Consider the following 21,701-nt stretch of genomic DNA (forward strand, 5'->3'; position numbering starts at 1 on the left):
GGTAGTGGAAGTGCTGTCCCTCTTTAGTTTCCTTAGGTCTGACGAGGACTAAAACAATAAAACTGTTTTACTATCATTCATTTCCAGTGTAGGATGGGTTTTTTTTAATAGGTAGAAATCAATTTAGAAATTCCAACAGGAACTAGAAACGTTGCGGAATGTTTCCTGTTATTCAGGGGAAGGGTAAACTCTTGAACTCATACAGGGGTCATGTGAAAACTGGTTAAAAAAACCCATCTCAACTTGCAGGGGGTTTCATTTCTCTCTTGGCTGACGGAGCCATAACAAGACCTCGACAAACCCGGCACTGTGTACGTGCGTGCCGTGCACGCCTGTTAAGTACCACCATCGAGGACAGGGTGCACGTGAGCGTCTATTATCATTGGTTAAATTGTGTGTCCGTTAAGGGAACACACCAATTATATCACCGGCTTTCTCGCCAAATTACCCCAGCATCCGCGTCATCCAACCAATCACGAGGCGGTGTTCTCCTGGGTGGGCGTGACTTCGACACAGTCTCAGCTAGCTAATGCTAGAAGACAACCACCGATCCAGGGAATTCTTACATATCGAAAGCAAATCGATTCATCGTAACGGGGAAAAGGTGATACCCGCACTGCAGGAGGTAATGCGCCCCAAACGGGATCGATCTTTATTCAATCTCCGAGGCCGTGCTGTCGTTTAATCGAGATGTGTGCGCTTATCTGTCGTCGCGGTGTTTTTATTTTTTTTAAACTGCAGATATGGAAGTGGCTAGCGCGAAGCTAGCTAGTGTTAGCTCGAGAGGATATGCTCTCACGTCAGGACTCGGTGGAGCGCAGCACAGTTAGAACGTTGCAAGTGGCCGGTTCTGCGTGTGTGTGCAAAACACATTGACGGTTCACGTGAGTGTGACCCCAGATATGTGCTTTATTTTAAAGTTCCCTGTCATTTGAGATCAAATGCTAACAGTGTTGCTTGTGCAGAGCTACCGTCGCCCTTAGCAGCAGCAGCAGCAGCAGCAGCCTGTAGGTGAAGCAGCGTCGTTTTACTCTCAGCCAGCCTGAAACAAATGAACTATCGTTAACAAACGCCGTTTATGTGGATTAATATCACAGTCCTCAATAGCAGGGCTGCAGAATCGAGACAAGCTTGGGGCCCAGGTGGAGTTAAAGCGTCTGTGTAGGCCCCTTTTTGTTGTGGTTGGACAGCTGGGGGTCATGTGGCCTTCCTCTCACTGATTAGTTCCCGAGCGAGGGGGCCCACTTATCATTCAGTTATTTTAATAAGCATTACGGTAACATTTTGTCTGTGTGATGAACAGTTGAGGAAGTACAAACGCATTTTACATTGTTAGTTCGATCGGTTGTGTTACCAGCCAGTTCTGGGAGACACTTTTTTTCCCGAGTGTTGTGGTTCAATGGGCTGAGCTTCTTTCTTTTTTTAAAAAATGAGTTTGTTGTGAACTCGCACCATGTTTCCTGCTCAACAGGCCCGTTTGTGTATGATGCAAATGCCTTGCTGAATGACAACCACTCTCATGGGCTCAGTTCCAGTGTGAAGCCCACATTTACATCTGTGTTGTCACACAGTGAGAGGCAAATGTGTGGGATGTGTTGAAAGGGAAAGTTCACAACATAAGGGAAACAAATCAAATCAATGGATGTGATGTAAAACAGAAAGAAATACATGCAGTGAGACTATAGCAATCAGCTGTGATAATTTTTTTTTATTGTTGCACATTATTACATGTGGGGACACCATTTGATAAGTTGTGGATAGTTTGTTTGTGTGACTTGTGCACAGATGATAGTGCCAAGTCGATCTTAAAACAGATGACTTCTTGTCATCTGTCTGGGGGCTGTTTGCATTATGGAGACACTCATAATCGTCTTAATGTTAGTAACCGACCACTGAATTAATGAGCGACTGTTTTGATAATGGATTTAGCGGCTCAAGTAGTTTTTATGAAAAAAAGTCTAAATTCTATGATTTCACTTTCTTAAATGTGAATATTTTGATCAACCTTTTTTCACCCTTTCATGGACCAAGCAACTAATTGAGAAAATACACGGTTAATTGCAATCACTATATAAAAAAAATATAAAATTGCTAATTATTATGTTAGTTTATTGTGACTCCTGTAACTATGAGACGAATATATTTTTCAATGCAACCGAGACAAAAGTCTGAAAACGCTCAGTTTTAGGCCCGTTCACTGAAAAGTCAAGTCTCCTCCGGTCGACTGCTCAGAAGTTGGGTCGCTGCAGTAGTCGGTGTTGAAGGGTGTTCAGGACCACAGTGAAAGTGAAAGTGACTGCTCTGTTCAGCAGCAGAGCAGAGTCACAACCGCAGACTAACAGAATCTGATCACCTGATGAGAGGAGAGTTGACCGACAAGACTGATGACGGTTTTTCTGTCAAAGGATGGTATCATTCCTTCAGTGCGTAAGATCCTGGTTCGTAGTTATAGGTCTCTGCTGTAGTTCTTAGTTCTTTCAGTTGTCCTTGGAGCTGTCCTTGTTGCACCGACACTGCTGTTTGTTCAATCAGAAGCCTCAAGCATGCAACAGTCAGCCACATAAGTCCAACATAAGTTGCCAGTAGTATCAAGATTTTTGTTCTACCGTTTGTGCTGGTGTTTTGGGCTTTGTTGGACCTTAAGTTAGAGAAAGGGTGTGGGGCAGTTGTGAGTGAGATAAGAGAAAACAAACATAATTTATTTGTTGTTTAAGTACTTCTGCTAAAAACAAATTGCCATGGGCATAGTAGAAGCAGTTAGCTACAAAGTAAGTGCCTTGTCTCTGTTTTTTTAACGGGTGGTATTTAATATGGCCTATCTTCACATTTATTTTCGGATTTTCCCCCAGTTCATGTTGATATTTGAATAAAAAAGGCCATCAGCATTTCACAGAGTATCATTGTCATTATGACTATTTTGAAACCACCGACACCAAGACGCCACTCATATCATGTGGTCATGTTCCAATTTACTCTACTCAAAACAAATTCTAGATTCCTTAACGTTTCTGACGTGTTGTACACCTTGTAGCTGTTCGCAAGTTAAGTTTGCAAAAATGTCCTTTGAAATTGAATATCTCCTGATTTCCCATGTTCTCTCGTCCAGGTTCACCTGCGACACGTCAACGACCTTAATGGCTACCGACATGCCCATGGACACGGTGCCGGCTCCTCACCCTGTCCCAGCCTCATCCCCAGACCCGGCCCCAGCCTCACCACCCGCCCTCAGCTCTAGTTCCACCCAAGACCAGATTCCCACCCAGGAGCCAGCAATAGCTGAAACCCCCCACACAGCGGTGTCCTCAGAATACGATGCTGCTCCAGATCCCACCCCAGCCCAGCCTTCTGACCCAGAGATGGCCCCAGGACTTGTTCCAGGTTCCGAGCTGCCCCCGACCCCTCTGCCGCAACCACTGCCACCAGTCAGTGCCAAGAACCCCAGCTGCAAGATCATGACCTTCCGGCCCACCATGGAAGAGTTTAAAGACTTCGCCAAATACATCGTCTACATGGAGAGCCAGGGAGCTCACCGTGCTGGCCTCGCAAAGGTGAGGTCAAAACACGCATGTAGTGTATTGTATATTGTACATACACTTAAATATTTGGATAGTCCTGTAAGTAAGGTATCATTTATACCTTTGACATCAGCAGCTTCTGTCCATTCATGCATATTTTTGCACATTCAAGTCTCTCTCTAAAGTGAGTCATTGTCTAAAACGATCAGAAAACTATTGAAAACACAATTTATTATTATTTATACAACTCTCAAATCTCTTGTCTGTCTGTCCATTGATTTTCTCAAAAACCACCCATCTGATCAATTTCAAACTTGAGGTGTGAGTGGTTGAGAGCCCAAGGAAGTGCAATGTGGAAGTGTTTTGAATGAGCATATCTTGAGAAACATAATAAGGGAAACATTAAACAACAGTTGGTCATGGTTGAGGTGATACATCCATGTAACCGACTTCATCATCATCATCATCATCATCATCATAGCAGCATTTCACAGCAGTATGCTGCAGCTATGCACAGTCAGTGAAAACATCACAGAGTGCTTTGTTTCAGATGCAGCCACAGAAAGGCAGCGCTGATTTGTTTACTGTTTTATCCCCACCCAAGCCGGATATATGAGGATTATCGACAGGTGGAACAATGAACGTATGCACCGCTACGTTGTCATTCAGCCAGTGGTGACGTGATCATTAGATAATTATTATGACTTAATGACTTAACAAATATTGAACTACTAATGAGACAACAAGCAGGTTGTGAACGCACACTAGTAATATTAAAAATTAAAAACAAGCATGTCTTGACATTTTAGAAGCTGAAATTAGCAAATATTTGACATATCAAGTTTTCATGAATGAATGTTCAGTCAAATAATTAATAGATAGATTATAGATCAATAGTATTTGTAATCAGTACTGATCATTGATTGTTTAAAGAATACAGCGGAATAACATTGAATTTTGATAATATCCTGTTGAATTAGAGAATTCTACATGCCCAAAACATTTGAATTTTAGGTGGTTGTTAATATCCCTATGGAATATAAAACATTTTCTTTGATGACCTTTGATGAAGTCACTGTAAACCTCTCAGTTTGAATGTCAGCTAACTGCTTGTGATGCTAACCATCTGCTCACTTTAACAGGTGATTCCCCCGGAGGGCTGGAAGCCGCGGAAATCCTACGACACCATCGAGGACATGGTGATCCCAGCTCCCATCATGCAGGTGGTGACGGGTCAGTCGGGTCTGTTCACCCAATACAACATCCAGAAGAAATCAATGACTGTGAGCGAGTACCGCAAGCTGGCCAACAGCAAGAAGTAAGTCGGCGCTCAGTCCAGTTATAAATGCTCATTCTTTTTTGCTTGAAGATGTCACTCTAAAGCAGTTTGTTCACAGGTAGTCAAATTTTATATATTACAATGCTAATGGTTTTCTTAGACACAACAACACACACACTGTACATGTCTGAAGTGAAACCTTCGTGTTCAGAATAATAAAAAGCGCAATATCGCTCAGCAAAATTCCATCGCTGACATGAAAGCTTGCATTGGACTGTATACAGGTTCGACAAATATTAATAATGTGCAAATTCATTGTAAAAAAAAAAATTCAAAAGCCTAGAATCTTAGAATTTTTTCAGTGATTGGCGTGGATCTCCTTCGACAACAACAAACTTGTTTGTGTGCTGTCTGACCTGCAACAGAATTATATCAACATTTGATGATGATGCGTTGAAGACAATATTGTCTTAAATGAGATGTCTTCTGATTCATGTAAAAATGCGAACATGTATGACAGAGATGGGGAGTCACAGTTGGGAAAAGAGCAACTGCACAAATCATGAAGTTAGAGGACTTCTATGTTGATATGAGAAATGTAAAAGTTTTTTTGGATCATTATGAAACTGGCCACAGTCTAGGTAATTGATGGATGCCAAGATGATGGTGTACTGAAAGGCCACCTCTCTTCACCGTCGACGTTACATCTGGCCCTGCTCTGTTTTTAGGTACTGTACACCTCGCCACAAAGACTTCGACGACCTAGAGAGGAAATACTGGAAAAACTTGACATTTGTGTCACCCATTTATGGTGCAGATGTCAGTGGTTCCATCTACGATGAGGTGAGAGGGGTTTGTGTGTTAGTGCTCATTGGTTAAGGCTGATATGCTTGCCCTACTTGTTTTTCTTCACACCTTTTTATTAAGGTCATTGATCACACTCAGTGAAATAAAGGATACAAAACACTCAGGAATTATATATCATGTTTTTAACTGTGTTTTAGCAACTCACCTGTATTGCTGGTTACCAATATTATTGGATAATATGAGAACTTAATCCAAAATACAGCCTGTGCTTAATTCATCCACTACAGGGATCCATATATGAAATATATTGATGAATTGATAATTTTAAATTTTAAATATTGTGCACTTACTATAAGATGAATTGAATATTCTGACTTGCTGCTAGTATGGGAAAGCTTTCTGCTCCAAATGGTGTAACATTATGACCTTGTGGAGGAGATATTATTGCTTTTTGTTTGACTACAGCAACATCTGGTGGTGAAGTCTTTGATGGGCCTTTCATGTTTTTTTTACCAGGACATCCAAGAGTGGAATATCGGCCGTCTCAACACGCTGCTGGATATGGTGGAGCAGGAGTGTGGCATCGTTATCGAGGGCGTCAACACTCCATATATGTATTTTGGCATGTGGAAGACCACATTTGCCTGGCACACTGAGGACATGGACCTCTACAGCATCAACTACTTGCACTTTGGACAGTCCAAATCCTGGTCAGTCACATTTTATTTGATTATTCTCTTGAAGCTTTTCGTGTGTGTGTGTGTGTGTGTGTGTGTGTGTGTGTGTGTGTGTGTGTGTGTGTGTGTGTGTGTGTGTGTGTGTGTGTGTGTGTGTGTGTGTGTGTGTGTGTGTGTGTGTGTGTGTGTGTGTGTGTGTGTGTGTGTGTGTGTGTGTGTGTGTGTGTGTATATATAGTTGTTCTCGTTACACTATGCCATCTCACAGTCCTATTTCACCATCCGTTATTCGGCGAGTAAACTTTTTGATCGTGTTTGACATTAGTTTGTCTTACAACATTGTTTTGACCTTTAGATATTAGGACCAACGCTTCATGAATAATTCTAATATTCAGTTGGGTTCATCTTTTCCTCCTTTGCCATTTCTTGTCACATTGTTTAAGGATTGTTTACCAATGTTTTGCTCTGTTGCTTTCTCCTCAAATCATTATAATTTGTGCTCAAACTTGTGCAGTAAATTCTTGTAATGTTAATAATGTTGGACTCGCAACAGCTGGTTTAGGGATTTGAACTAATATTTTGCTGGCTCTCTATTATGTGCATCATTTTTTAACATTTTCTTTTGTCTTTCTGTCACTCATCACTGGGGGTCCCTGTCACCCCGAGAAACATATTTCTTTTTTTCCTTGTCTGCCCGTTGATTTTTTCCTTTTGTGTGTGCATGCTTTCCCTTCCTCTCTTTCCCTTTCCCTGTTGTGTGTGTGTGTGTGTGTGTGTGTGTGTGTGTGTGTGTGTGTGTGTGTGTGTGTGTGTGTGTGTGTGTGTGTGTGTGTGTGTGTGTGTGTGTGTGTGTGTGTGTGTGTGTGTGTGTGTGTGTGTGTGTGTGTGTGTGTGTGTGTGTGTGTGTGTGTGTGTGTGTGTGTATACACGCTTTTATTCTCTGTTTTCGTACTCTCACCTGTCTTCATTTTTGTCACAGTATGCTCCCCCTTTCCCCCTCTCCACTGTGTGTCTGTGCGCATGTTTGTGGGTGATACACCAGTTCCTGCGCTGCGATGTGATCTCATTAAAACCATCTACCTGTCTCGTTTTCACACCTCTCACTGACGGTGGCTCTGGATCATTACAGCTCACCGTCAAACAAACACTATGTGGGTGTGTAGATAAAAACTACATCCATCAAGCTGGGATTCATAGGCTGCTGTTTAACAGGCAGAGCAGTGGTGACAGTACCATGCTTGTAGAAATCAGTACTGGTTTAGTCCTGTCTTATACTTTCTTCTCTGGCCATAGTTGTTGTTGTTGTTGAACCACCACTCAGGTCAGATGTTTAACTGATGCAGTGCTACATTGGCAGACAAGCTGGGTGTTACTGTCATGCTCATGGACAATTCAACAACTCATCAATGATGTACCGGACAAATTCATTTTGTCCAGCATCAGTAAAGTAATATAAAGGGCACTGAATATACACATCAGAGTCTGTTCATGGGCCTTGAGGAGCTCTACTGCAGAGTATGTGGAAAACAGTTGTAATACGGTGTGAAGTCAGAAAGAAGTGAGCTTACTGGACCTCTGTAGTTGCTTTTTTTAAATTAATTTTTTAAAATCTCTGCTTGAGGCGAAAAGTTCCAGGCTACATTAGCTGCTACCTGTGTAAGATACTCAAATCTCTCACTGATCTGATGTTCAAGGTCTGTTGTGAGTGATGTCGGTGCCACATTTTGACAAGGAAGATGGATGTGTGGAATTTAAAAAGACTATCTCTGGTTCTGCTGCATCAATTTTGATCCTTTTTTTTGAGAATGGAGTTTGATGATGTTATGTTAGTGCAATACCAAATCAGAGAAGTACTCTTTTAAGAAGAATCAGAGCCTCCGCGGCCTTTCAATTGCAGATTTTTTCCCCCTGCAAATGTCTCCTTTTTAAATATTTTGTCTGGACATTGTATTAGAAATGTTGTGGTTCATAGTTAACGCTTTCAACACCCCTAAACTAAAAGTGGTGCTTTGTAAAAGGCCTCTTGACAAAATGTTAAGTAAATTCAAAGCAATAAATTCTTGAGAAGTCTTTCGTCTTCTGATGATGACAGCTATTTGAAGCAAATTTAGGATGTTGGACAACACAAATAAAACTGACAGGACTCAGCTAAGGACAGTGGGGAAAAAAATGAGATAGATATATATATATAGATATATATATATCTATATATATATATATAGATATATACACACATACTCTCCACACCTATAAACATTAAGCAGATTTGATTTAAGAATGAACATACATTTTTCAGGAGAAAATGAATTGATGAAAGAAAATGTAAACAATTTCAAACCATGAATAAATGTATGATACATAAACACATATACTTTATCACAAACTATTCTACTGCAGAAAGTTCCTTCACATTATTTATATCTATTTAAAAAAATCTATTTTTAAACAAGATTCTTTCTGCTTTCTGTCCTAATTCTTTGGCAGCATAGTCTGACTGAGTGTGTATTTGCAACGTGTCTTAAGAGATGCTCGCCTCAAGTGCGTTCATTAATTTTAACTTCATTAAGCTCATAAATTTCTCTGTGGCATATATGCAGAAGGCAGCTATTCATTGGACTTTTTAATTCTCATCAACTTGCTGACACCGGTGTTTTCCAAATTGGCTTGTCTAATGAGGATGTTCCCCTGTCTCTGTGCATTCAATGCAGCTCCTAATGTGTTTTATCATCAGTAATTTTTGCTAGAATTTGTCAAACACAAAAGACGACTGAGTTTCTGCTCTCTACTCCGTACATCTAAGCTGAGAACCCACACATTCATACAGAGACTGTGGGGGCGGGACTTACACGTCTATATGTTCCGAATCCTCTGCTCTGTGCCTTACTTTATTTCTCTTTGTATTTCCATTTAGTTTGCCCCCCGTTGTCTGTCATCTTCTAAGACTAATTAACTCCCAGATGGATAGATGCCCAACATTTGTTTTCCATTCATAAACATGTTACATTTTTTCCCTCTTTCCTTGCTTTTGTCAAATTCTCTTGCCTGTTTTTTTTCTCCCTTTGTCTCTCTCTCTCTCTGTCTCTCTCTCTCTCTCATTTATTCCTCTGAAATTGAATCATTTATATTTGTGTGTGGTAATTACAGGCTCTTAAATCACACACACACACACACACACACACACACACACACACACACACACACACACACACACACACACACACACACACACACACACACACACACACACACACACACACACACACACACACACACACACACAGCAGTAGATCTGCAGTCAGATGAATGATTCGCCTCAGAACATGTGAGGTGAAGGTAGGGAGAGGCTGACGAAAGAGAATTTAAAGGCATATTTGGAAGCGTAGCCCAGCTGCAACTTCAGGGAAATGGAAGAATTTTTAATGAATCCATCAGTCTTTAGCCTCTTCTGTAGTCCAGCTGTTTTGAACTGTTTCTCATGTGAAGGTGTACTTTGTAGTGTTTGACTGGCGACAGCCATTGTTGAATATCAGAGAGTAAGGGATAAAGTTATGGTCGTGATGAAGTTGCCCAGTTGTGGGACTCATCCCATTGGCCATTGCTCTTTCAAGAAGATTTGGCAAAAAAAAAATTCTACTACGTCATCAGGGGGCATTTACATTGGATCCACAACAGCTTTCATTTAATATCGAGGAATTCACATAATTAACACTGACTATTCCTGTAACTAATCGGCCACAGTTTTCAGACTTTGACTACACACTGTCCAGCCATATACTAGCTTTTGGCCGTGTAATGTAACCCAGAGGAGAGAACCGGAGGACAGAAGATCCGCGTATGGCGTTAGATGAGTGGGAACTGCAGTCTGATTGTTGGGGAGGATGTGCTGGGCTTGACTTCGAGTTTGCAGTAATTAAAGGTGCTATTACAGGTCCCATAGAGACTCTATTAAGTTTCTAGAAAGACCCTGTGAGATGTCAGGAGCTTCCCTCTGTCTGTACAACAAAAATTATTATAGTTTTTCCTGTGGAGAGATGCGGACAAATATCTTAATTTTCCCTTCCTAGCAACACAGGCTCACCATCAACAAATCATACTCTTCCGCAAAGAGGTGGAACATTTCAAGCCTTCATTTACTGTTTTGTTTCGTGTGTTTCTGCTGCCAGAGTGACAGACGTGTTGCTGCCATGGCAACCGGGGCCTTAGGAGGGAGGCAAGGAGACACGCTGATCGGCTGATTTGTTTAGTTTGATGCTGGGATGAAAGGGATCATCTGAGGGATGTTCTCTGGCAAAGGCTGCTCTGAAATGTGTGCACATTTACACAGAAAACTCTGCAAAGTAATGTTTCCCCGTTGACAAAAAATGCTTTTAAAGGAAATAAACTTTTCTGCTCTCTTAACAAAGAGATGAGAAGAGACCAGTTTCATCTGTACAGAGTCATATCCATGATATACTAAGACCAGCAAAACATGAAAAAACCCAAACTTATTTCTGACCAATAAAGTGAACCTCCGACTGACATATTTTCTCTTGTTGTCCTTTGTCTTAGAGCCACGGGACAAATTAAAACTCATAAGTCATAACTTCAGTCATTACCCACAATCCTAAAGTGCAAAACGCACATGTTAAAATAATGCTCACATATAGAGAAATAGATAGAGACAATGGTCATAAAGCCACAACAAATGTGCAGGGGGATATGAACCATGTATTTATCCAGTAATATAGACTAGTGGCAACATTCATTTAAGTACATGTGTTCCTTGTCACTAGCTCCTAAATTACATTAAGGACTTTGTTAAAGAGCCTCTGATGTTGGAGAGCTGTGTAAATCCAGGCTATTATACTGAAACACTGAAGGATGCTGCAGCTCTCTGAAGTTCTACGGTTTTCCCAACAGGTGGCAGTGTGGCTCTATGTCTTGGCTCCTCTGTGTGACCTCATCTTTGTCTCTAACCTTCTCTATATTATCATTGTTATTATTTTTTTCATCTCGCTCGGTGTCTTATGCGCTTGTTTGTTCTTTTTCTCTCTCCTTAAGTCTTGTTGCCTCTCACCATCACTCAATCTTTGCTCTCTCTTTCTACTGCTCTCCTTTTGATTCTCCTCCTCACTCTTGTTTAGGCTTGAGTAAGCAAGGAGAAGTTTATTGTAGTGCCTTTTCTCCCCACCCATGGTTCATTGCCTTATGTCTCTGGAGGCTTAAGCAACCCAGAGGAAATAATTGAAGTAATAAAAAGCATTGTAGTAACTTCCCAAATAGATTTGAGCTCTGCTGGATCCATCCCTCCACTCTGTTTTACAAATAAAATCCCTCTCTAAATGCGGCATCTGATATTTGGTGTAACGTGCAGACTCTACTTTGCCCACTCATTGCATTAACAGTACAAACACTTGGACTTTGTCTTCTGTCTCTACTTCCACACCTACCGAACTGCAAATTTCTCCTGAAAAAAAGATAAATTCGATAGAAAACAGAATACATAAACATTTAGTTCCTCCCACCATGCAGACGCTGACAGGAACAGTGATTGGTGTGCATGATGTGTGTGCATGGCGTGGTATAAGGGGAGGGGAGGGAGGGGTGGTGAGGTGTACAGCATGGGTACAAATTTCATTTCTTAAAACGTTTGAGTGCTGACGTCTGTAAAATAACCCAGCACTCCCAAAACAGCCATTTCTCCTGGTTCTGCCACTTTATCTTTCCCACCAGCCGTCCTGCTCCCCCTTCTCCTTCCCTTCATTTTATAACTTGTTTTAAGCATCTACTCAAGGCTGTTACCTTGTGCAGCTGCTTGTGTGTCATGCTAATGGGTTAGTGTTAATTCAAAGGTATGTTCATAGGCGTGTCCTCTCAGTATTTGTGCAAATTTAATTGCTGGAGTGATTCAACAGTCCTTGTTTACCAACACTGTTGATGTTCTGATTATCTCAATCTTCAACACAAACATCGATTTGCCCATGTTAGTGGCCTTCATGTCACTGCAGTGTTCCCGGAATTTCTGATAATGCGTATGTTGAGCCATAACCTGCAAATGTTTTGCACCAGGTGCAGTGTTGTTACCTCATATGGTGGCGTCTTAATCTTCAATCTGCTCGCCTATCTCGAGTTTGTGTCTGTTTGCATTGACTTTACATACCGTTGGGTTGCCTCCACCTTTATTTGAAGACTCTGAGCATTGCTTAGTGTGACTTCTGCTTTATTCAAAACCTTTGGAAGTTGCATGAGAGGAATAATAGCACAATCCAGGGGGAGTTGTGTATTTTAAGTGGCAAGAATATTGAAAGTGGAAGATTTGATTTAATTAACAGGTTAGAGAATAAGGTGAGACACAGCTTGTTTTTGATGTTGCTGATGCTGATTGCTGCCCCAGTCACAGGCCAACGATCTGATCACCCTTTTATCCCCTCTGTTTGCAGGTATGCCATCCCACCTGAGCACGGCAAGAGGCTGGAGAGGCTGGCACAAGGTGAGGAGCTAGGGATTTGTTCAGTTATTTATATTTTTGGAATTTCCCTGAAGTCATACACATGCTGCACAATTAACACATTCACAGAATACACACTAGCCCACTTACCCATTCTCCCTGGCACAGAAGACTAGAGAGTAAAGTATCAGATCTCAGCTAAACCCTGCCTCATTCCCCTTAAAGCACAGCATGCTCAACACTGTTCAGAACCCTTTGCCAATCATGATAAACAACCTTTTGTGCAGAGTCGTAAAATGTTTTGCTCACATCCAGAAGATGAGAAACTTAAACATTCCACTTTCTCGCCACGTAGAAAGACATATTTTTTAGTCACCTGGCCGTGCTAAAACGGAGCTCGAGAAGGAAGAGCAGCTTGAAGCACTTACTGTGTGCAGTCACTACTTGTTGATGGCGAGTTTGGAGGACAGGCTGGCGGAGCGGAGACCTGCAGCTTCAAATCTTTCTTCTGCACAAAGAGGAGACCTAATGAAGTCCAATCAAAACTGTGATCCAGCCAGTTTGTAGATGGATTGTTTATGATGCTGAGGAGCAAGCATTAGCTGCTGCTACTGCTCGCTTCAACCCAAAAACATTACAACCAGTTTTAATGAATGTGTCAGACTGCACCTCTAGTTTACATGAGCATTACTTGCTTTGCTGGACGGTTCTGACATGAGAGCTTTATCTTAAATTTAAAAAAAAAATCATGTCTGACTATTAAATGGGATCTGTAGTGAGATAGTCTTGAGTCATTCTGCCTTCACTGTTTCATCGACCGTCTGCCCCCCTCACTGGCACAAGATGTCTCCTTGCAACTCTCCTCTTACTTCTTTCCTCCCTTCCGCACACGTTCTCCTATTCCCTGTTTTGATCACTGCAGATTAACTTGTGAATTGCTTGTTGTTCAGAGTAAGATAGAAGATGTGGGGACGATGAGGGAGAGTTGTTCAATCCAAACTGCATGAAATAGACACCGATTGTCCCTGTTGACGCAAATCAATAATCACCAATGCATGGCCCCTGTCACTTGCAATCCCTCTTTTATACCGGAGTGGGTGGGATATTTAATGCACAATATGTGACGGACAAGTGACAGTTGCTCAAAAGGAATTTTTAACACACGATTCACAGTATGATTAACTGTATTCTTATGTAACTACGTAACATTTGTCCTGTAGTTTGAACTTTATGAATGGACTTTTATACCATAGCGTAGTGGTGGATCTAAAGAATAAATTGAATGAGACTTATTTAAGATGCCTCAACATCAATACGATTTTAGCTTTTATTTATGCATTCTTTGTCAGGTGTACTGATACTTTTTTCTATTCAGTATAGCTGCTTTTAACAAGTCACTGAGAGTTGTTCTTCTTCCTGCGTCCCTTTCTGTTGTCCAATCTTCTAGTTAAACTTTTTAAGTACTTCGTAGTCAGTGAAGCGAATGTTTGCTCAGTAGCTGAAGTGCTATAGTGCCATAGTAGTTTGAATTATTGAGTCAAATTTAAGACTTGGGACGTTTTTCGTCTAACGCCAAGTTAAATTATTTTTTTGTGATGGCAATGATTATTCTCTATTAGATTGTTGGATGGTCAAATTAAAATGGATTTGATAAGGGACATGAAAGCGTTCAGAGTTGATTGGTAAATTCCTGATAGATATGATTAAATGCCAATCTTGAAATACACGCAGTCGACATCTGTTGTCATCCTTCGTGTCTTGCGTTCAGCTTTCAATCACAGTCTGATCGCAGCCTTCCTCTCTTATCTAAGCAGCTGGCAGTGGGAGGGAAGCAGTGCCAACGTTATTTAACAAGCACCCACTGACCTATCAAAGCCACCATCAGCAAGGGCAGCCAACTGTTTACGAGATCCTAAAAAGACAGTTATGAGTGTAGTAGGAATGCCTAATGTGGCTGGAACTACGGTCTTGTTACTTGAAATCTCCTCTCCAAACATTTGACACAGCGACAGCCGTTGCTCTTATCACTCCTCATTACCGCATTATTTCAGTCAATGCCTCAGAGTTTTTTGGGGGTGGGGAGTGTAAGGCTGGAAGCAGGAACTTAATTTTCAAACTCAAAAGGAGAGAATGAAGCCTTTAAGTTAATATTACCCCGCAGAGAGCTCAGAGAGCCAGCTGCATTTTAATGGGGATTAATACCCGGACTGTGTCGGCACATTATTCACCTTTATCAGCTCCAACAAGCAGGCAGCCCATGAGAGAATAGAAGCCCTCTCTGCCTCTCTTGCTTTGTAGAGTAGAACAGGGGCTGAAACAATGCAGACGAAAATGAAGGATGAAATGGGTACCGATTATACTGTCAGTCACATTAAAGTTTAACTGGGTGGATGCTTGGGTGAACCCCCCCCCCCCTTTGACGCACTGGTGGGTACAGACAGTACAGAGAGGGGGAGTAAGTGACGGAGGAGAAACTGTTGCTTTGATTGTGCAGAGGCCATCTGAATTTCATTGTCTGCAAGAGCAAAAGTGATCCTTTTTAGAGAGAGAGAGAGTTGTGGCTTTGAAAACCCAAAATGTCAGAGGGGAATATTATGATCTCGAGGCAGAGGGTTTGTTTTGTAAGCCCAAAAGGTAACGCTTGAAAATAGTTGTAATTACAGTCACGCATTTGCGGCAAAACACACTTTTATTGGCCCTGTAAAGTACTGTGACTGCAGAATTTCCTTGTAGTGATCTTGGAGTCATCAACGCATAAAGGAGAGCAGTCAGAGACAATGGGTTTTGTTTTTGGATCAATTACACAGCAGACAAATTCAATCATGGTTAAGACAATCGGCGGCTTTCATCTTTCAGTTTTAGCTCTGCGTCTCGCACAATTTAAATGTACACAGTTGTTTCGCAGCGAAGTAGATCGTCTTCAGGCAAGTGACAGCACCGAGTTTCATTTTTGTGCTATAGTCTTTCTTTTTGCCATAATGCGAGCCATGAGATTTTCCCCTGAAATCCAACCTGGAGGCTCACAAACAATGCACTTACATGCACTGAGGTAACGTGATTATGCAACACTTTAGGCCATAAATTAATTTACGCTCATGTGAAAGGAAAACCAGATTTCCTTTTAGTGTTTGTGGGATCAACAATAATCAGTAAACAGAAGTACATTTCTGCTGAAGAAACCTGTGTATATGACAATACTTAAAACGCCTTCAGCAGAGCCCAAAACTTTCATAAAGCATCATCATACAATTTATTAGCTTTCTGATCGAAACATCACTAATTTGAAAATATGTGCAATTTAGTAAAAAAAAAAGGTACCATACAAATGTGAACCAGACACCATGTCCAGAGTAGTAGAAGTAATCAGACTAATACATCACTTGTTAACATGTTATCTGAAGGCATTACTCATCTTGTAATCTGCTTCTTGTATTTTCTACGTTTTTAGTTTAGTTTGAAGTAAAATAGTACGTATCTTTTTGAAGGAAGTGATGCATTTTGAGATAGCTGTTTGTTTGATAAACAATATTTGCTGGTGATGTATTTCTTATCATGCCTTGCCAGTGCCTCTGGTGTGTTGGCGCAGTCATTCATCGTTTAGTTTTTTCAGATAACTTCAGTTTCTCTCATTTAAGTCAGTAAAATGCTCCTGAACACCATGTTCTCCTTGTGACCCAATGCAGGATTCTTCCCTGGCAGTTCCCAAGGCTGTGACGCCTTCCTTCGCCACAAGATGACACTGATATCTCCATCCATCCTAAAGAAATACAGCATCCCCTTTGACCGGGTGAGTGGGTACAAGTCCATGTTGCATCATAGTAAAGGACATTTTATTGGTCGCTCTGAGAAAAGAATTTTCATTCTGGTCTCCGTAGAGGATGTTGTAGTTAAATAGAGTCTGTCTTATATAGTTAGCAGCTTCTGTCCTTTAGCTTTACTCTGAATTCGATGTGTCATGATGCGTTCACAAAGGTAAAGCCATTTTCCAGCTTTGACACAGTGTCACTCATCATTCAGTTGTGTCCACACACTCAATTGTTGACTCCAATGTTTATCTGAACAAGCCGTTGAAAGTAGTTTTTTTTTCATTATTACCCATTACCTTATGGTCACAAGATTCTTGTCAAATGACAAAATCATGGCCATCAACATTAACGTTTTTTCAGTGTAAAATCATTCCCGGTGCACAGGCCATGATTATTTGATACCTACATGTAAAACAGGTTAATAGTAATTACTGAAAAAGGATGCTAGTTTTTTCCCTGACTGATTCCAGTACTCCTTAACATTAGCCCAGCTACATCTGTACACCTTCACAGTAACATTAACACACACGATGAAAGTGATGTCCATGATTTCGCACACTGATTGGCAATGACATCGATAATAAATAATAAAGGGGCTTGAAAATATGCATGGTTGAAGGAGGAATTGAAGTTACACATTCCATACCCTCTGTTCTCCGGTAACATGAGTGGACTTTGTGTAATTCACAGAAGGGACATGCTTGTTTTGAATGATGAATGACAACACAAGGGAGGTTAGTGTCTCAGCTGTGGCGCAAACACCACCACCGCTGGAGGCTGTAGTTTTGATACTGCATGAGTAATGATCTTCTCTTGTGTCTGACATAGGGAATTAAGTGGAATTTTTTTCACCTCGCTGTTTTTGTTCTATTCGGCAGGCAATAAAAATCTCTACCTGGTAAAAAATTAATTGAAGATTGAATGAGAAAAAAAACTGGCACAGAGCAGGCATACAAAGTTCTCCACTGTCAGCAGAGCCCCCCCCATTTATCTTTTCACTCCCCCCTTCAGGACGTCATTATCACAGCGAACATGCTACTTGTTACACACCTACAGTACCTCTTTCGATTCATGTGTAAAAATAAAACCGCCTTCTTCCGTTCTTGCAGGAGCAAAAAGGGATGTTTGATATATGAACCACTGCCTTTAGCTGAGAAAGTTTGAATCCCGCTCCCAGCCTCTACCCCCCGTTTCTCCCCCCGTGTCTGTCACCTTGTCTGGCTTGATGTGTCTCTTGATTGCCTGGATCCAGGCTTCACAAAGAAGTTGAGATCCACAGCAGACAAGGAGGGCTTAAGGTTTGGGGCAACACATTAAAAAAGAATGTGCGTAACTTGTCCTCGCATTTTTAAACATTCTCAGAGTAACACTGAGCTCATGGGAATGCACTCGAGAGGAGGAGCAGTCATGTTAGACTGAATTAAATCGCTCAAAAGTCAGAAAGTTTAGAGAAAAGTTGTTACTGATAAGTTGAACTCCCTGTCTGTACTTAAAACCTTAATGGAAACTGTTGTGTACGTGAAATTCCTGAGTAATAAAAGAATATAATTAAGAATTAGATCAGATCATTTTTAATGATAAGAAAATGGGGAGTCATAGGTGCACGTAATAATTGGGTAAATCAAAAACCATACATCATGAATTTAAAAAGAGAAGCTAAATGGGCAGCGTGCATAGACCACAGATCCTTTCAGCAATAGGATATATAACACATGAATGCGTGAAGAACATTTAGGTGTGCAAAATGGCCAGGGTGGAAAGGTTATTCATCAGAGTTAAGAGACCACAAAGTAAAATTTGTGTAAAACTAAAATCTACACACAACAAAACTGGTAAAGGTCAAATTGCTCTCTGTACTCGTAGTCCAGTTGATCCTTGCCATTAAAAGCAAAAGGCAAAATATAGTTATACAAAATAAAACGTTCAATAAAAATGTGGCAACAAATAACCATAGTTTTGCCTGAACAAAACCTTCAGACACAAGTGTTTTTGTCTCCCAAGCCAATTAAAATTAAGATTAATAGTCCCCTTGTTGAGAGTCCAGATTTGTTTTTATTTAGTCAGTTCATTAATGAGATGCATAGTTGTCTTTATTGGACTTGACACTGCACTGGGCAATAAATGTGGCCGGGGATTGTCTTCCCTCTTCATGGTGATAGTGATGGGAAATCACAGAATATGGATGGCAATTTAACAAAATGTAAGCAATCAAATCTTTGTTTTCTTTGGCCTCTTTATCAACAGATAACTCAGAATGAAGGGGAGTTTATGATCACCTTTCCTTATGGTTACCATGCCGGCTTCAACCATGGCTTCAACTGTGCAGAGTCCACAAACTTTGCCACCCTGCGCTGGGTCGACTACGGCAAGATGGCCACCCAGGTGAGATGAGATGGACTGAGGGTTGTTTACGCCACACTGTCATTGTAACAGGGATAAAATCTCCGTGTTAAAATGTTTTGAATCTGGGTGTTTAACTGAAAGACATTCCTGTCTGGAAAATTATGGGAAATAATTAACGTTTGTGTCTTGAATTCGTATGGATTGATCTGGAAAAGTATAGAGGCACCGTTGGAACTGCATCTTAACACCAATTTGGGTGTTGCATTAACAGGTTGATTATTTGAAAACGTTTTCTTGGTTTTACCAGGTGTCAACAAACTAATGGCATCATCAGTGTCTGTGAAGCAAGGTTTGACATGTTGAAGTGAAATAAAACACATGGAAGCCTTCAAATAAAACGCCATTAATATCATCATCTTCACACAAACGTTGCAGGCAGGCATTGACACTTGAGGAGGTTTGATCCGATGTGTGAATCATTTTTACAGTGTTTCTGGGAATAGATCATTTAAAATTATACAGGCGTCTGGTTCTCTTTCAAACACTGAGCGAACCCTTGCATCCTTCCATTGATGCTAACTGCCTCTTTGCCTGTGGGCTGCTGAGCATGAAATTGACAGAGCATGGTTTGGTTGTGGATTGGAGTGCAACCCCCCCCCCCCCCACCACCACACACACACACACACACACACACACACACACACACACACACACACACACACACACACACACACACACACACACACACACACACACACTGCCTTGTCTCTTTTCAATATATTCCACTTCATTTTCCTGTTCAGTTCCCCTTCTCTTTTCTCGAGTGTGAGTGTTCATGTGTTTGAGTGCGTACCCTGTCTCCCTGCTTTCTCTTTACTTGGCTGCATGTCAGATTTATTAGGTGCCAGTTTGCAGGAGTACATCTCCCTCCCTTCTCCCTCGTTCTCATTTTCGACCTTCCTACTTTACCCAAGTGGCCTGTTGTAATTTAAGAGCCAGCAGTCCAGGCTCCAGCAGTCTCCAGTCCACCCAGCCCAGTGCTCAAGGGAGCACCACCACTACACTAAACCTCACTCTGATAAAGTCTGATAAAGAAGAGCGGTCCATTCTGCACTGTTCACCCGAGTCGACAAATCGACATTGTAGCGTCACGCCCAAAGAATCAGAGGAATGTGAAAGAGAACAGCTCGGGCTGTGAGACTGGGCCTTTCTGCCGCTCACTCTCACTCCCTCGTTCTATTTGTCTCTTACACATTTCCCTTCTGTCGGGTCGGTGTCGTAGCATAGTGGTCACAGATTGTCCCAGTAACCAGTGCTGCTTAAATTTAGTCCAAGCAGTTGTCACACTGTTTGTCCTCCAGCAAAATGCTGAAACCCATCCAGGATTCCTCTCTGTGAATAAATGTGACTTAGAAGGTAGACTCAGTGCCTTTTTCGGCACATGACCAGTTGGACTGATCTTTTTCCTCCCTGGATCCTATTTCTGCTTATACATATGTGGGTTCAAAAACTGCTGTTAATTGCTATTTGACTATAATATAGGTTATACTGAAAAGATAAATGATATCATCTGTTTTCAAGGCCATGAAAAGAGAGAGAACTATTAGTAGAATTTAGCCCTTGAACACACTCTCACACAACTACTTGCCTACCCCTTACACGCTTACACCCTTACCCTATCTACAACTGACCAAAAGTCAGCTTTTTCCCGATTGGGGACACAGCTTAGTTCCAGATCAGGACAGCCGATGTTAAGCCTAAAACCAAGTCTTAACCGTCAAATAGTCCTTTGAAGCTGTACCAGAAAGTGAGGACTGACCAAAATGTCCCCACTTTCCCAAAATGTCTTCAGTTGAATGGTTTAAAACTCAAGTGTGTAGTTATACAAGCGTTTTATATAGCTCACCTACGTGTCTCCCTCTCTCTCAGTCATATCCGAACCCGTCTGACTCTCTTTCCTCCCCCTCCACTCTTCTGTCAGCACCAAACGGCACGGTGAAAAATGGGGCTCTGTATCAAATTTGTCACCGTCTGGGGGCTGCCAGCTCTCGCCCCATAGAGAGGAAGAGCGACAGCTTGGGTGTGCTTCATGTCTCAGTCTTTTTAAATACAAGCTCCTCAACTGCAGAGCAGACCCATCTCTCCGACTCGCAGAGAAAACACACACCCGCAGTCAAGACCGGTCCAGTGTCTGTACTCCGGGCGTTAACCTCAACAAAATCCAATGCTTACAAAACTTTAAGTGGTTAAACTAGATTGTTTTGAATAAACGGGGAAAATATCTTGTCAAAAGGCCACCCCGATTATTATATATACTGTATATCTGTATATACTTTCATACATGGACGTTTTTGGCAGGTTTGGTAGAAAACCGCCCAGCATGAGCCCACTTAAGATGGCAAAAAGGAACTTGCAGATTATTTGCAAGAGTAGTTACATCTGCGGATCCATTACGTCACTGAATGTTAACAAGCCACGAGGCTTCCAGGGTGATTTCTTTCTGTCTGGTCGAGGAGCGGAAATCATCCTTGCAGTTTCCGAGCTAACGCCATCACTTTTTCATCGTGGGAGTGAATTGCAGATAACTCACTTCATTTTTTTTTTATATATATATATATTTATTTGTTTGCAGGCTTGTCTTGTTTTGAGGAACCCAGACATGCTGTGATTGGACATACTGAATTTCGGTTAGACTGATACCCAACAAACAAAATGTTTTCTCTTAGTTGCGTAGTTGACTCGCTGCATAGGGGAGGAGGATTGGTGTTAGGCGTTAAGAAAAATAGTCATTATTTTAATGTGGTCAGCGTTCTTCTACTGCATGCATCTCAGTAAAAAACCTTTGTGG

General features: G+C 41.4%; 1 protein-coding gene across 2 annotated transcripts in view; it reads left to right on the forward strand.

Annotated features, from left to right (window-relative positions):
* Positions 1 to 487: 487 nt before the first annotated feature.
* kdm4b (lysine (K)-specific demethylase 4B) overlaps positions 488 to 21,701 on the forward strand; it is a 38,017-nt gene continuing 16,803 nt past the window's right edge. For both annotated transcript variants that reach the window (XM_035647253.2, XM_035647254.2), the window contains exons 1-8: positions 488 to 625; positions 3,107 to 3,548; positions 4,658 to 4,833; positions 5,523 to 5,637; positions 6,118 to 6,311; positions 12,697 to 12,746; positions 16,388 to 16,491; positions 18,755 to 18,892. In XM_035647253.2, coding sequence (XP_035503146.2) covers positions 3,135 to 3,548; positions 4,658 to 4,833; positions 5,523 to 5,637; positions 6,118 to 6,311; positions 12,697 to 12,746; positions 16,388 to 16,491; positions 18,755 to 18,892 — 1,191 coding nt within the window. In that variant the 5' untranslated portion in view covers positions 488 to 625; positions 3,107 to 3,134. The remainder of the gene's footprint in view (positions 626 to 3,106; positions 3,549 to 4,657; positions 4,834 to 5,522; positions 5,638 to 6,117; positions 6,312 to 12,696; positions 12,747 to 16,387; positions 16,492 to 18,754; positions 18,893 to 21,701) is intronic.

Source organism: Scophthalmus maximus, chromosome 13 (assembly GCF_022379125.1).
Source record: "Scophthalmus maximus strain ysfricsl-2021 chromosome 13, ASM2237912v1, whole genome shotgun sequence".
Classification (NCBI taxonomy): domain Eukaryota; kingdom Metazoa; phylum Chordata; class Actinopteri; order Pleuronectiformes; family Scophthalmidae; genus Scophthalmus; species Scophthalmus maximus.